The sequence below is a fragment of the Parambassis ranga genome, chromosome 5, assembly GCF_900634625.1.
Source record: "Parambassis ranga chromosome 5, fParRan2.1, whole genome shotgun sequence".
In the NCBI taxonomy this organism is placed as follows: domain Eukaryota; kingdom Metazoa; phylum Chordata; class Actinopteri; family Ambassidae; genus Parambassis; species Parambassis ranga.
In genome coordinates, this window is record NC_041026.1 from 17,348,748 (window position 1) to 17,364,406 (window position 15,659).

The 15,659-nt window shown below is 41.2% G+C and overlaps 2 protein-coding genes across 2 annotated transcripts; one reads left to right on the forward strand and one right to left on the reverse strand.

Annotated features, from left to right (window-relative positions):
* The first annotated feature begins 1,046 nt into the window (after nucleotides 1-1,046).
* plch2b (phospholipase C, eta 2b) lies at nucleotides 1,047-9,911 on the forward strand. Its single transcript, XM_028405175.1, has 21 exons — nucleotides 1,047-1,398; nucleotides 2,124-2,270; nucleotides 2,761-3,004; nucleotides 3,104-3,233; nucleotides 4,046-4,216; nucleotides 4,727-4,820; nucleotides 4,906-5,109; nucleotides 5,208-5,328; nucleotides 5,410-5,581; nucleotides 5,686-5,802; nucleotides 6,690-6,773; nucleotides 6,845-6,942; nucleotides 7,022-7,110; nucleotides 7,204-7,389; nucleotides 7,473-7,580; nucleotides 7,657-7,781; nucleotides 7,861-7,945; nucleotides 8,032-8,178; nucleotides 8,578-8,657; nucleotides 8,747-9,818; nucleotides 9,904-9,911. The coding sequence occupies exons 1-21, from the start codon at nucleotides 1,047-1,049 to the stop codon at nucleotides 9,909-9,911; spliced, it is 3,834 nt and encodes a 1,277-aa protein (XP_028260976.1).
* A 512-nt stretch (nucleotides 9,912-10,423) lies between these two features.
* On the reverse strand, nucleotides 10,424-14,404 carry grik6 (glutamate receptor, ionotropic, kainate 6). Its single transcript, XM_028406704.1, has 10 exons — nucleotides 14,341-14,404; nucleotides 14,106-14,192; nucleotides 12,433-12,464; nucleotides 12,161-12,340; nucleotides 11,833-12,056; nucleotides 11,607-11,704; nucleotides 11,290-11,507; nucleotides 10,997-11,216; nucleotides 10,667-10,911; nucleotides 10,424-10,528 (listed from the first exon to the last, which is right to left on the reverse strand). Exons 2-10 carry the CDS (start codon nucleotides 14,167-14,169, stop codon nucleotides 10,424-10,426), a joined length of 1,386 nt encoding a protein of 461 aa, XP_028262505.1. The 5' UTR covers nucleotides 14,170-14,192; nucleotides 14,341-14,404.
* Nucleotides 14,405-15,659: the final 1,255 nt, after the last annotated feature.

The following is a 15,659-nucleotide window of genomic DNA, read 5'->3' on the forward strand; positions in this document are numbered from 1 at the left end:
ACTTGTTAGCATGCTAACATAGATGTCTGACTATACACAGACATCATAGCTGTATTTTCAGCAGAAAATGAATAATATTTCAATGTTTTATTACAGTTGCAGCTGTATATAATAAAGATAAAATACAATGTCCCATAGAAAAAATGTTAATTTATACATTTTATCTTGTTCAGTGGATTTTCACTCTTATTTGATGCTGTAGAAAGAAAATCTGCGTCAATCTCCTCCACCTTTCTGCTTGTGACATCATCAGCCTGGCGTACCTGTCCATTTAGTCAAGTCTCTGAAGTCAAATCCGTCCCAGGTATTTTTAGATTTCTACAGGTTGATTAGGTTGAAATTACAATGAAAGAAGTGAAGTTTAAGTTATAGAAATATATTTTTTATCATACTGGATCAAAACAAAATAATGATAATGATCTGGCACAGCTAACCTGGCGAAATTAAAACAAAAGGAAATAGACCTATAGGTCTCTTAACCATGATGTATTTATGGTATGTATCACACTGTTGCCTCTAGGGGGAAATCATTACACACATTATGAAGAGGAGTACTCAGAGCGTGTTAATAGCCAAATGACTCTTAAAGCCTAATACTGTCCATCATGTAAACATTTTGTTAAATTTATTGTAATTCCTTTAATGTGTGATGACTGTGACTCCCACATTTGTAGTGAAATGAATATTTGTACCCCTGCTATCCCATTTTCTTCCCTTAGAGGCTTACCACTTGCGTGAAAATCCCTCCATGACAGCAAGCCTTACTCCAGGATTACAGCTTGAGGAAGATTTAGTGACTCACACTAGGTGCACACTTCCTCTCTGAGAGCCTCCACTCCATGCAAAACATAAATAAAGAGGAACTTATGGCGGCTGTGCTGGACATGAGATGACAAGGAATGAATCACCAGGATGGGAATTTTGGTCCCTGATCCCATGTGGGGAGACTTTTGCTGGAAGAACAGGATATGAGACAAGCTTTGCTATAAAGAAACTTTTCTGAAGAGCCCAGAGTGGGGAGGATGAGGTGAGTTCATGTGGTGTGAATGGGACAGGAGAGCAAAAACCAAATGTACAGTTCAGGGATGAACATCAGCCCAGCGATGGCACCATTGTCTCCAAGGCTGAGCGGCAGTACACCGCTGCCCTCTCTGTCGCCTAAGAAGACCACCTTTCAGTCTTTGGGGTCTCTTTCATCCGGGCGGTTCTCTCCTTCACTGGCTAAGTCCTCCTTTCACCGAGCCAAACAGACTTCTAGCCCCTTGAATTCACCCAGCCCTTCCATTATGAGCTCCCCAAAACTCTGGCAGAAGGCCTCTGTCTCCAGGCTAGCAGAGGAGTTCTTCTGGATCGGTGGCAGTGTGGTGGCTCAACCAAAATGGAGAATGGGTCAGATAGGTAAGACTCACACACTCCTTATTGAATAACTGGGCCTTCAAACACTCAAATTAACTGCAGGATATCAGCAGGTTGTTTAGCAACCTTGGCCTGGTATAGAGTTGCGCACTATTCAAGAACAGCAGGAGCACTGTAGCAGATAATGGGCATATGGACAGTAGACAATCCTTTAGGATTAGCCTAAATGATGTGCCAGGTTGCGTCACATATCTGAGCTTCAGATTACAAACAAAGGTTACTTGCCTACAGTGCACTTAACAACTGCCTTGAACCTTGTCTAATATATTTCATCATTTGTTTTAGTTTGCAAGAAACAAAACACTGAAACATTCCAGGAGAGGAGAAATAATCTGGATCTCTGTGATGTAGTTTTGGCGTTACTTTGAAGACAATAATGAGTTTATTTAATTAGGCATGTTTCTATTGAAGAATGCTCCTTCATTAACACATAAACAACCATAAATCCCTGTGACGCAGCCTATAATCTCATAAACAAGTACTAGATGGTAAAGCACTAATAATCTGAACTGCTTCAGGGGTTTCCTCTGGAGGTGTGTCATAATGTGCCCTTATGCAAATCCACACGGTCTGTTTCTTTTAATAATATACTGAGCCTGTTTGGGCTAGTAGTAGTAGTTTCACTCATAAACCTGAGACTAATGACATGAACTTCAACTGACTAGAGTTAAATGTCAGGGCCGTGTCTCCTTTGTGGTCCCCTGTAGTGGAGCGGTGTATGTGCACCATGCAGACCGGAACTCAGATGACCAAACTGAAGGGAAAGAAGAAAGGACTGGTCCGATTCTTTTACCTGGATGAGCACAAGTCTTGCATTCGCTGGCGGCCCTCCAGGAAACACGACAAGGCCAAAAGTAAGGGATAAACACTCTGATTTGATTATCTGTCTATCAGCTGGCTTCTGGCTTTGTTATCCCCCCTTTTGTTTGAACTGATGCCTGTTTCATCATATCATACCTAATTATATCTCTTATTGTAAAGAATACCAAACAATATGTATGCAACTGCTATACACAGATGTCACAGCTGACAGGTTCTAGGTGTTGACCTTTGACCCCTGTCAGAAAGTCAGAAAGATTAGTTTTGGGGTTGACTTGAGCTTTGAGTAGATGTTTGTTTATGACCGTCCTCTTTGAGCTCAGTTTCTTTTGCTTAACACGACAAAGAGTGCAAAGAGTCTATTAGACATTTCTAGTGCAACACATTCACATTAGAGACTAACAAAAACTTTGAGATGATGATAATGGAATTTTTGAAACAAGCCGTTTCATACAAATAGCATAGCAGAGAATAGCATGTAAATTGTAGAAAGCCCTCAATGACCTTCAACTTCTTTTGTTCCAGTAACTATTGATTCCATTCATGAAGTCCGGGAGGGGAAAAAGTCAGAAATATTCAGGCGATATGCAGACAACCGCTTTGACCCAAACTGCTGCTTCAGTATTTATCATGGTGAGCGTGTCAAGTCCCTGGACCTGGTCTCTACCAACGCAGAGGAAGCCCGCACCTGGATCACTGGGCTAAAATACCTCATGGCTGGAATCAGTGACGAGGACAGCTTTGCCAGGAGGCAGCGTACCCGTGACCAATATCCTTTGGGATACTTGTGTATGTGTTTAATTTCTAAAGGACGAAATGAGTGACCAACATGGTTTTAAAGTGATTAAGCCTTAACTAGCATCTGTACATGGTTGCAGCAGACTTTCTCTGAAGCTGACAAAAACGGAGACGGCACGTTGAGCATTGGAGAGGTTCACCAGCTGCTGCACAAACTGAATGTGAATTTACCCAGGCAGAAAGTCAGGGAGATGTTCCAAGTAAGAGCAACAGCAGTTCATCACTCATACTGCCACAGATTTCATGTTAATGAGTTTCCTGACTGATGCCTCTTCTTAAGCAACACCTGATATTGTTATCAAAATTCACATTTTGTGATGGGTGATAAGGAGAAAATAACCCAGACTATGTGGGCAACCTAATGCTGAGGTGTCCAGTGAGACTTGGTAACCCTGGTAACCCAGTAAATGTAGGGGAAAGTTTATGTATAGGGTTGTTATTGTTGCGGTAACAGTCTTTATTCTGTGAGAGAGCATGAATGTGTTTTCACTAAACTACACACACACTGGCTATAGACTAGTTGTGGTGGTCTGACAAATAGTATTTGTAAAGCAATTTATGCCAATAGGATGGCTGAAAACAAATAAATTACATCAAATCTGCTGAAAATATACCGGTAATATGAAGATTTAAAAATGAATTTAAATAGCTTCCTTAGAGGTGTATTTGTTCTTTCTATCTTGTTAGCCTAGAAGCAGTACAAAGAAAAGAGATGGAGCCAGCAGACAGTACATACAGTATTTTGGCGAATTGTGTAGTTGAGTGGCACAGGAAGGCCATATGGCTACCACAGATGGCTTTAGCAGCACTGCAATATTGCTTTAGTTCAGCAGCTCACTGCCTCCCCTCCTCCTGATCACAGTCTCGATGAGAGAGCTCTGTTTTGATGGTGAGAGAGATATATCCCTCAGATGGGGTGGGACATATTTTCTTCAGTGGGGTGGTTATCTCAAATCCCACACACTGAGAACGTTATCGCTGGCTCATAAAATAGTTTTGTCACTATCTGCAGGAAGCAGACACGGATGAGAACCAGGGCTCTCTGGGATTTGAAGAATTCTGCTCCTTCTACAAGATGATCTCCACACGCAGAGACCTCTACCTGATTATGATCTCCTACAGCAATCAGAAAGAAGTCATGGATCTACATGACCTTGCACGGTTTCTGGACAATGAACAGAAGGTACAAAATAAGTCAAATGAATCCTTCAGATGCCACACATCCATCCAACAACAGCAGCAATACTCTGAACATGCAGGATGGCATGCCACAATTACACAACAATTACTTTATTTAGGGCTACAATGGCAAATGGGAAGACATGATACCCTCATGCACGTACACATTCAATTGTGATTTCTTCATCTTGGGGAGGAGGTAATAGTCTGAGGGTGCCAGATCAGAGGTCATGATGATGGCTAGGACAGGTGCTGGATAAGTTCAAACCCACACTGGTTGATGGCAGCCATCACAGCTGTGGTGCTGGGTCCCAGTTATCAGTTACCCAAAATAGAAATGCCACAAAAGTTATTCAATTTAAGCCTTCTCCATAATCACAAATAAGAGCTGCATACCTTATCTTAATTTTAGGCCACAAACATCAGTATTAGCACAAACAGAGTGCTGGTCACCACCACACTTGGTCCACAACATGAAAATGCTCCTGTTATTCTGACTTTATTGTGTTTGTAGATGCGAGGCCTGACCAGAGAGCATCTAGTTGACATTATAGCCAAGTTTGAGCCATGTCCTGAGAACCTCCAGCGTATGGTACTGGGTATTGATGGTAGGTGGACCTTGCTTGGACTGCATGTAAAACATCAGTAGCCTTACATAAGTCAATCATCACAGTGCAACACTTCTCTTCCTAGGTTTTACCAACTACATGCGGAGTCCTGCAGGCGACATCTTCAACCCTGAACACAATCAGGTGAACCAGGACATGACGCAGCCTCTCTGTAATTACTTTGTTGCCACGTCACACAACACCTACCTGACAGGAGACCAGCTGCTCTCTCAGTCTAGAGTGGAAATGTATGCCTATGTTCTGCAGGCAGGATGTCGCTGTGTGGAGGGTAAGGTCTTTCATGATGGAACTTCACCTGTTTTCATTGTGATCCCACAATATTAGGAGTCATCAGTTTTGCTCTGTATGTCGTCATCTTTTGTGTAGTGGACTGCTGGGATGGACCGGATGGAGAGCCCATTATACATCATGGCTACACTTTGACATCCAAAATTCTCTTTAAAGATGTCATCGAAACAATAAACAAATATGCCTTCACAAAATCACAGTAAGCGCTTTTGTATACATGTTATATTCCTTAGTGTAAAAAGTGATATACTTGTATGTCATGTTATTATTTGACCCACAGGTACCCAGTGATCTTGTCCATAGAAAACCACTGCACAGTGCCACAGCAGAAAAAGATGGCTGAGTATCTAAAGGAAGTGCTGCAGGACAAGCTGGATCTGACCCATGTGAACGTGCATGAATGCAAGAAGCTGCCATCCCCAGAGATCCTCAAAGGGAAAGTTTTGATCAAGGTACAACTGACATACAGACATAATGTCAAATTTATTTAATTTAATTTAGCCTTTGCACAAAACACACCACAATCCTACACAGACTGATCGATTCTTGTGTTCAGGGAAAGAAGCTGCCGGCAAATCTTGACCCAGATGCAGAAGAGGGAGATGTGTCTGATGAAGACACTGGCGATGAGGAAGAGGATGATGATGATGATGATGATGACATTATCTCACAGGCAAATATGAAACATAGATAGCAGGAATAGATAGATAGATGAATAGATAGCAGGGTTGTATAAAAATCAGAATTGAATTGAGAACGTCCCCTAAATTCCAATTCAATTCTTGAATTGGAATTCAACACAACACAAATTAACATTAAAAACATACACTATAAAACAGATTGTAATAACTTTCAAATTATGGAAAATGACAGGAAAGTACTTCATTTCCCAGAATACCTTGCTGAATCCAAGTCTTCAAAATGGTTCTCCAAACATTTAGGCCATTTTGTTTGGAGCACACTAGTTAACTAAGCTAATTGAGGGCCAGAGCTGATTTGTACATTTGATTTATGTAATCACAGCAACATGATAATACACATAAAAAGGGCATCTGTGCTCGTTCATGTTGGTGAGCATTCCCACAACACATGGAAACCACAGAGCAATCTGCAATCACTGCAGTGCTCCAGTCTGTGGTTCCATAAAGGCTACCTCAAATTTCAAACAGCACCTCCAGGTGAGTTCAGATTTGTCATCTGTCTTTTATTTTGATGACCATGCCTTGTATTTGCATTGGGAACCATGAATCAATCAGTAATACATGGCACTTTACTCACCACTTAAAACGTGTAATGTATTACCTTATACCCTACTCTCTTTTAAAAAACTATCTATCACACCATTTTTCATTTGCTTGTGCAAGTCTGATGTGACAACCTTGGAGGCAGGGGTCTGGGCTCAGCATTATAGAGAGGCAGAAAATCCAATAATGTTAGCAGCACAAATGTATTGTAGAATAACATAAAAGCTTGCTGGCACTTTTAACCAGAATAATGAAACATCTCAATGACAAAACATTCTTACCATTATACTTACTACTTACAATATAACTGTTTCAGGATGGGAATAGTATTACATCTGCTAATCAGCCCAAAAAGAAGAGACGATTTGGCAGGTCAATCATCAGGAGTTTCAAAAGAAAGGTAAGAAATTTTCTCAAACTATTACAAATACGTAACGGCTTACAATTCACACTACTATTTTTTTTCAACAGAGAAAAAAGAGAATACGTGTGAAAAATAAGGCGATGTCTGATGGAGAATCAGACTGCAGCAGCAGCAGGGAGAGGGCTCAAATTGTTTACCATCCCAAGTAAGACCAGTTATTATTTTTTTTATCTTAAATTCATATCTGAGGTTACACTTGCAATCCCACATCTCTCTGTCTTTAGAAAAAGGAAAACAATGAGGCTGTCCCGAGCTCTGTCTGACCTGGTCAAGTACACAAAATCTGTCCGTGTGCATGACATAGACACACAAGGTAAATCCACTGCTATTTTTTTCTAAATAAAAAAAAGCCATAATACAGTGTAACATTTAGGATTTGATTCTTAATGCTCTTTCTGTCTGGCAGCTTATATGAACAGCTGGCAGGTCTCATCCTTAAATGAGACAGTCATGAACCAGATCTTACAGCTGAAACCAGGTGAGCTGGTACGTTTTAACCAGCGTCAGCTCCTGAGAGTGTACCCATCTAACTACAGAGTGGACTCAAGCAACTTCAACCCACAGCCATACTGGAATGCAGGATGCCACATGGGTAATAGAGACTGAAATACTGCCTGACTGATGGTTTAATTGAGCAGCTGCTTATATGTCTCTGTGGTGTTGTTTCATTTATAGTTGCAATGAATTATCAAACACAAGATCATATGCTTGAACTCTACCGAGCCAAGTTTTTAAGCAATGGAAACTGTGGATATACACTGAAGCCTAAGTGCATGTGTAAAGGTATGTATTTGTTCAGACTGCAGTGTGATATGCAAGACTATCTGTGTAAGCATTAAATATTTTTGTTTTTACTCAGCTGCCTTTAACCCCACGTTGGAGGATCCTCTGCCCGGACACAGAAAGAAACAATTAGTGCTGAAGGTCATCAGCGGACAGCAGCTTCCCAAACCCAAAGACTCCATGTTTGGTGACAGAGGAGAGGTGAGGCCACAACACAGTAGATAGAACAGCAGAGTCTTGTCATTGGTGCAATCTAAAACAAAAGACATTCTCATTGCAGATAATCGATCCCTTTGTTGAAGTAGAGATTATTGGCCTGCCTGTTGATTGTTTAAAGCAGCAGACCAGAGTGGTGGATGATAACGGTAAGTTTGGAACCCATCTTGTAATTCAGATAATTTCAAATCAAGTTGACTTTTGGGTTTTGCTTTGTATTTTCTGCTTCGCTCAGGTTTCAACCCCATGTGGGAGGAGACCCTGGTCTTCAACGTTCACATGCCACAAATTGCCCTGGTACGATTCCAAGTGTGGGATCATGATCCCATTGGAAGGAATTTTATTGGACAGAGGACTGTAGCACTCACCAGCATGATGCCAGGTAGACAATAATAATAATGAGTAATAATTATTTCTACAGAGTTGCTTGATAAAGGGGTGACACTCCTTAACCATAGAAAAACACCTCTGTGACACCACCCACACATTATTGACAGCATGAGGCAATGTCCAAAAAGCAAGACGTCAACCACAACAAAGTTTTTATATGCAAAAACTGAAGCTACTTTATTGATTTTTTTTGTGAGCTTGACTGTTCTGTTTCATCAAACCAGATTCCACTCAAACTGGAGATGAAGCATGAAAAGTTTATTTTCTGTAGTTATTGTGCCAATATCTGTCTGAGGTCTAACTGCCTAATAACCTAAAATGAAAAGCCAAGCATCAGTGAAAATGGAGCAAGCAGGTGATATGTAAGCCCACTGTTGATTGCGTTTTGTAGGTTATCGACATGTCTACCTAGAGGGAATGGCAGAAGCATCTATCTTTGTTCATGTTGGTATTTACGACATAACAGGAAAGGTACAGTTTATTTCAAAATAAACCTGCACATCTGATTTCAACGTTGCTGACAACTGCATCCTATAATGCTGGTTTCCTTTGTAAAACAGAACAAACCTGTAAACGCTATGCAAGCAGCCAGAAAACACTTCCAAAAAGCAGCCCAGAAGCACATGAAGGGTCATCAGAGGAACCCTTCTCTTGACTTCTCAGTCCAGTCCTCAGAAGATGGGCGTGCTCTGCACTTCCGAAAGGATCTGGACACCATCTCTCAGGACAGTAGAAATGGGGAAATGTCTCCCCTGGTACATGGGCCAGCAGCCAAGGCTGCCATCCACAAAGGGGCCCTGAGCGAGCCAGTGAGGCGAGCTCACAGAGTTAAAATTCATGAACCACCAGAGACAAGGAGAGGGATCTTTAGTCGGATGTCTTCTACTGACTCATACAACACTGGGCCTGCTCCCTGTGTGACAGCAGAATGCTTTGACCTTGAGACCTCTTCGCAGCACTCTTGTTCTGATGATCCTGCTCCTGACAGCCAAAATCCTGTAATTCAAGAGGAACTGGAGAATGAAGTCAATGACTCATCGCAATCCAACTGTGCTAAGCAGCACGAAGTTCATACACTTGAACCACAATCAGCTGAACCATGTAAGGAAATACCACCAGAACCAGAACCAAGCAAAGATGTTGCCACTGAACCTGCACAACCACCAGAAGCTACAAGTCAAACTGGCTTACCCCCTCAGCCCTGGCCTGAAGCCAAATATATCCCACCTATCCCTCCATCATCACCCCCCAGGGTCAGACGGACATTAGAGGCTCCTGCCACGCCCAGGCCGTCCACGCCAATAAGGACCAAGGTCCGCTCACGCAGTTGCCCTCGAAAACCGACTACCTCCTCTCAGACACCAATGGTCAATCGCAAGGCTGCTATCCGCTGGCAGCCACAGCAAGATTATGGCAGCTATGGCAACCCAGTGAGACGCATACCCAATGGTCTCTGTCTGTCAGACAACACGTCCAGCAGCAGCGACGGCAGCACCGACAGCCTGGAGTTTGTGCCCTCCTGTGTGCCAGCAGGGTCTGAGCAGCGTGAGGGCACCCTCCAGAGGGAGATGAAGGCCCTTTTTGACCAAAAGATGAGAGAGATTCGCTGTAAATCACCACTTTTTCTAGAAGGTGAGTCGCATTGGCAGAACAATAACAATAATAATAATAAGGAAAAACATTTTTTTCATGATTCTTGTTTTTGATGTTATTTTAGATGTGTGACACCAAAGATGAACATAGCAACAAAAGCCATAAAAGGAGGCATGAGGAGGACGAGGAGGGACTTGTAGAACAGTTCTGATGGATCAGAATCACAACTAGAAAGACAATTAGACAGCTTTTATTATTTTAGTATGGCTGGAATGTTTACAATCATCACATTTTTTTGTGTGACATAATTTGTAAAAAGAACTTGTAATTACATGATGCCACTGCCAACTATACAAAACAGTATGATGCAATGTAAACAGTAAACCTAGCATTTAACATATGAGTGCTGTTAGTCAGAGTTTCAGTTTGTACACAACTATTTTTATAAATTGATACTATGTTTGATTTTTCACTGAAATTTTAGACTTGCACTTAAAAATCAATAAATTATGTATTTTAATAAAATGTGTTTTTAAATTATTTTTTAACTAAAGAGTGACTCAAAACCTCTATGGTTATAATTAATGTCCAATTCAAATTTAAAAAGAAAACTACGAGTTAGAAGACACACTTTAAGACAGTTTCTATGCTTTTTCTTTGTCTTTCTCTACATTTTCCTGGGGACCGTTTGCGTTGTTGGTTCTCAGGCGAAGACTCAGTTCCTCAGTCAGCACAGAGCAGTAAGGTTTCTGTGGGATAAACGGCAACAAAACTTGATTGCACTGTTAAAATGTCGGAAATGTTTATGCTCATCCTTTACCGCTGTATAATGTAGAGTGGATTACGTTTGTTAGCTCCTTCAAAGTGGCCTAAAACACTGCACATACCTTCTGCTCTGCTGCACTTCTACGACTCTTGGAGGTGAGCTCCAGGACAGCCAGAAGTGTCCCCAGTCCCAGGCCCAGGGACAGAACCAGAAACATCCCTTTGAGGCTGTGCAGCTGCACAGCTGAGGACTTGGCTTTGTCTGCCATGCAGCTGCTTGCCCACCACTTGCTTCGCAAGTAAGCCAGCTCCCCTGCTTCACTCAGCTGCAGGGTTGCAACACTGAGGTTCTTTATGATCGGAGAACCTGGTGGAGATTGATCATTTTAACATGATGTTGATTTTATCTATATACTATTGTTTGATTAGTTTTTTAAAATGATCTGACTCACCAAGGGGGGCAGCAATGCTGTATCCCCTCATCCCAATGACTTCATGCGCCCTGACTAACTCACAGTGACGTGCCACTGCCAAGTCCAGAGAAACAGACTCTCCAATGAAGGCATAGTTGCCTTCTTTGGCTCGCCGGACACCTTCATCCATTGATGACACAAAACTCTTTGTTCTCTCCATGTGTTCATAGATTCTGCGGTAAACTGGGTTGTTTGAGTTCTGACAGGAGGGGGGGAAAGTCATTAATATTCTGGTGAGTGTTTGCAACACAAATCCAGTTTATCACACTCACCTTGAAGAAAGCAAGGGTGGAAGAACCAGCCAGGCAGCCATATTGAATCATGTCCTGGTTGGCCAAGTCTTCAAATCCTTTCACTGTCAGGTGAGTGGACTCTGGGGTCTTAGAGGAGCTGAGGTTGGAGAAATAACAAGCCAAGAGGACCACAGAAAATAACCACCAGGTGGTACAGACAACACGCCCTGAAAGGGCTTTGGGATGAGGACCAGCACCTGAAGCACAGAAACAGAGTAAGAAACACTGCACCGAATATGCAGGAAAAAGAAACCCAAAGTACAGAATTTGTGATTGTGTCTGGTTTCGCCATTTACCTTGCAGAGTCAGAGCTCCAGCTGTGTACCACAGGCTGTGAAGGAGACTGAATCTGTTTTGTTCACTCTGAGGCTGACTCCATTCAAATGGGCTGAGCCTATATTTTGCATAAAATGCCAATTATTAATATAACCACAATCTGGAATTCCACAGGCAGAGGAATTTACATCATTATACAGATCACAGTTTTCACTTTCACCAAATAAAATGAGTTTCATCACCAACCTGGTCACTATAAAAATGCAAGCAGCTGTTCCCAGGTAGGCAACGAGAAGGCCGACCCAGGTCTCTGCTGTGAAAGGGGTCAGGAAATCAAAGAAGCCTGTTCCCTCTGAGATGTCCTTCCTCAGCAGGATGCTGATTCCAGTCTGCATGAAAGGTTTGCTCATCCCCACAGCTTTCTCCCGAGCTGCTGTGAGAGTTAGCGGAGCAATTGCAAGGTCTGCCTCCTGCAGAGAAGGCATAAAAAGGGTGTGTGGTTTAATACCACTTCTTCTTGCAGAGTGATTTGCTGCCCTTTTACCCATCATTATTCCACTTTTCATGTACTCACCCCTCTCACCACCTCTCCAATCATCCCATTCCAGTTTCCATTCTCATCCTGTCTGCCATATGAACTATCTTTGACCAGATGCACTTTGTACTTGAATCCCAGTTTCTTGGAAACTTCAGAAAGCAGGTCCATGCAAAAACCTTCCAGCTGTGTACCCTTGGACATCGTGTACGGCTCTTGCTAAAACAAAGTGTGTGAAATGAAAATGAGCGGAAAGTGTTTTGTCTTTAATCAAACAGTCAACATGTGAAACAAAGACAGAGATTGACTACCTTAATTGTTGTGATTCTCAGCTCTGATGGTACTGATGGTGAGGGGGTAAATAAAGAACAGGTTTGTCAGTACAGAACAATTCACAGTCACAGGCATACAGTATAATACACATTATGCATGTTGTATATTTGATAGTCAACCTCCTCCATATTGTTTCCCAGCTAAACCTGCCTACCAAGCAAACTACAATCCTGAATGCTAACTGATCTGCAGCCAGCTAGTCTAACATTTGAAATTCTGAATTAATGCTACAGATTTGTTTGAGTCATTGATTTTTTTGGAGGACAATGACCAATATATAATGTCATTGTCTTCCAAGATGTACGCCCATTTCCCTCCACTTAATAAAACATAACAGTTTAAATATGGTAAGCTTAACTCAAACATTTTTTGAACTATACTTATGGTCTGTAATCTTTCGGATAAAATAAGAATCCATTTTTAAGTGTCACCACATTTTATCCTTCATTGTTAAAGAACATGCTAGAGCATAATTTGAAGTTATTGAAAAGCAGAATGCAGGTGGGGTTCCACAGCAACAACACTGGACCGCCTGCAGATGCAACAGCCTAATAATTGGTTTACTATTCCCAGTTTGTGCGGATAATTAGCAACAACAACAAAGAAAATTGGTCTATGTGCCTCTATAAACACAAAGGGCCTAAAAAGGCTTGCATGATTGCATTTGTAAGATGTGTCACTATAAATTCATGCTTGTATTACAGCCCTGTGCTATTCATCTGCTTTAAAGAAAAAACTGCAAGCAAGCCAGATATAAGGAGTTACGATTGGAGTGAGAGCCTTTGGTACTTTATTCACTCATCATTTGTTTCTGATGTCGGCCCTAAATATAGCAGAATCAAAGAGCCCTTTGTGCAGTGGCCATCTTCAGACTTAACTCACAGAGATGTCATGAGGAGGAGTTTTGGGGCGCTTGTATTGACTTTCTAGTTGCAAGTGGTTTCCGGTGTCCTAGAGATCCGGCCACTGTCCTCTCTGACTTGAATACTCTACGATCTATTTAAAGCAGTGTGTTAATTCAGAGTGTCTGAATGCTATGGCACTGTGAGATGGGAGGGCAGTCAAAGACTATCAAAAGCCTCACTTCAGGCCAAGGCCTCGGGGATCCATCGCCACAGGGTGATCCTGACAACCATCAGATCCTCCTTTTCAAAAAGATGACACGTATACAAGCCCTTCAGGCCCCTGTCACTTTTTGGCCTCGCTGAAACGCAGAGTCTTTGTTTTGCTCTACACAGTTGATTTATTACCGTTTATTGTGAGATTGTCAGTTGGCTTGCTTTCGTTTCGGTTTTTTGTTTCCTCAAAAGTTGGACAGGATGTGCTATGCGCTTTGATATTCATCTGAGCTGACAGTTTATGTATTTATGTCTTGTCAAGCCTGAGAAAATTCCACCAAATCCTGCAGAGAAAACATGAGGAATTTGGCAAAGAAAAAAAGCAAGCTGCCACCACGCTGATTTACAATGCAGTGACCGGGTCAAACTTTGAAATAACAGCATGCCAAACAGAATTTTTAGTTTTTCTGAAATGATCTGATGTTGCCAATTGGCTATCATCTGCATCGGTTCACACTTGAAAAGATATGGATGTAACAAGCCTTGATAAATCTGTAATATTGATCTGCCATTTTAGATAAATAGTTTCTTACCTGCAGTACACATTCCCATGTCCAGGAAAACTCCAAACGATAGAAGAAAAAAGCCAAACAACATCCTGTCCCTCTTTAATTTGCAACCTGCAAGTTATTAAAATTTGGATGAACTTTAGAAAATTGAGCCCCTTTTTTTCTATACTATGCCAAAAACCTAAATCAAATCAACAGAAAAGATATCTTAAAAGCTGACAATTTGCACGGAGAATACAAGATACACAAAAAATCTTACCAGCAGAAAGGAGTCCAAGATGTGACCGCTGAATTGGCACGTCAGACAAACCCCAGTGAGCTGTGAGCTGAAGGTTTTCAGATTCAAGATGAGTCAGAAGGACCAAGCAAAGTTTTGTGGGTGGAGAATGTGAACTACATTTGAAGGGGTGGAGAGAAGAGCGCAACAAATGTATGGCTTCCACTGTGGAATAAAAAATGAGTGATTTATATTACAGAAAGAATAATAACTCTGATGAAAAACATCTAAGTCAGAAGCACATTTATTGTAACAGAAAGAAAAAAATATAAAAATTAAAAGCAAGTCCTGCAAATTAAGAGACACACATACATAATTGTGTATAAATGCGTATTTATGAGAATAAAAGAATAATTTTCAAAGAATAGAACTGCTTTTAAAATTCAGTATGGGGTTCAATGGGTTGTTTAATCACATATAAGCTGAATTTATTTTTTGAAGGCCTTGAAGCTAAACACATGCCTCTACTAGAAACCATCACAAGGACGCACTGCAAATATGGTGGCTTCAGAGATGTTACAAAGATTTACAAAACACAAAAAGAAGAAGAGTTAAAACGTTTTTCCAAAAGGCTCTTTATTGATATTTTAAAAGGAAATACCTGAGCACAGAACTGACTAAAAGGTTACAAATACCGTGGCCCTGAACAACAATCAAAAATGATGCAATGAACAGAGAAACAAGTGAAGAAATTCTTACAGGAAAAATGAATCTTTATTGGAGAGTGCTGACTGACCTTGGAACCATGTCCTAGTCTCTGTAAAGTCTTATATGGAAAAGAAAGTCTTCATTACTGTACATAAAAAATAGCAATGTGTTAAAAGGAAAAGCAGAGAGTGAGAGTTTCTTTTTGGCACCTTCAATATCCACCTGTGTTTTTTAGGTGTGTGGTACATTTTTACATCAGCAGCCAAAGAAAGAAGGAGGCTTGGTTTGCTCGCATGGTTTCTTTGGTTTTGATTCAATTTGCCATTAATGCCTGAATAAATAAGCTGCTGTCAGTGGTTAAAGGTTAATGATTATACCATACATACCATACAGTAATTTATGCTAATAACTGACAAAAATTCTGGCAAATTCCACTATTAATTACAAATTAAGTTGAAAAAATTTAGTTGCAATGGTTCTGGTAATAAGTAGATAAAAATAAAGTTATCCATGCAAATGATTTGTCTGCTGGTGTCAGCAGACATCAGACTGTGTCTGTGTGCGTGTTTGACCAGCTCCTGTCTGCTGTAAACCTACAGAACTGAGTCAGCCAGTAATCACCTCACTAGTCTATGATGTTTCAGCAGCCAGCT

Coding starts and splice junctions, on each gene's coding strand:
- plch2b (XM_028405175.1), top strand. CDS start 1,047: ATGGGACAGGAGAGCAAAAACCAAATGTACAGTTCAGGGATGAACATC. Junction 1,399..2,123: donor ATGGAGAATGGGTCAGATAG/GTAAGACTCACA, acceptor GGTCCCCTGTAG/TGGAGCGGTGTATGTGCACC. Junction 4,821..4,905: donor TATGGTACTGGGTATTGATG/GTAGGTGGACCT, acceptor TTCTCTTCCTAG/GTTTTACCAACTACATGCGG.
- grik6 (XM_028406704.1), bottom strand. CDS start 14,169: ATGTTGTTTGGCTTTTTTCTTCTATCGTTTGGAGTTTTCCTGGACATG. Junction 11,705..11,832: donor TGCATTTTTATAGTGACCAG/GTTGGTGATGAA, acceptor TGCAAAATATAG/GCTCAGCCCATTTGAATGGA. Junction 10,912..10,996: donor CAGCATTGCTGCCCCCCTTG/GTGAGTCAGATC, acceptor AATCTCCACCAG/GTTCTCCGATCATAAAGAAC.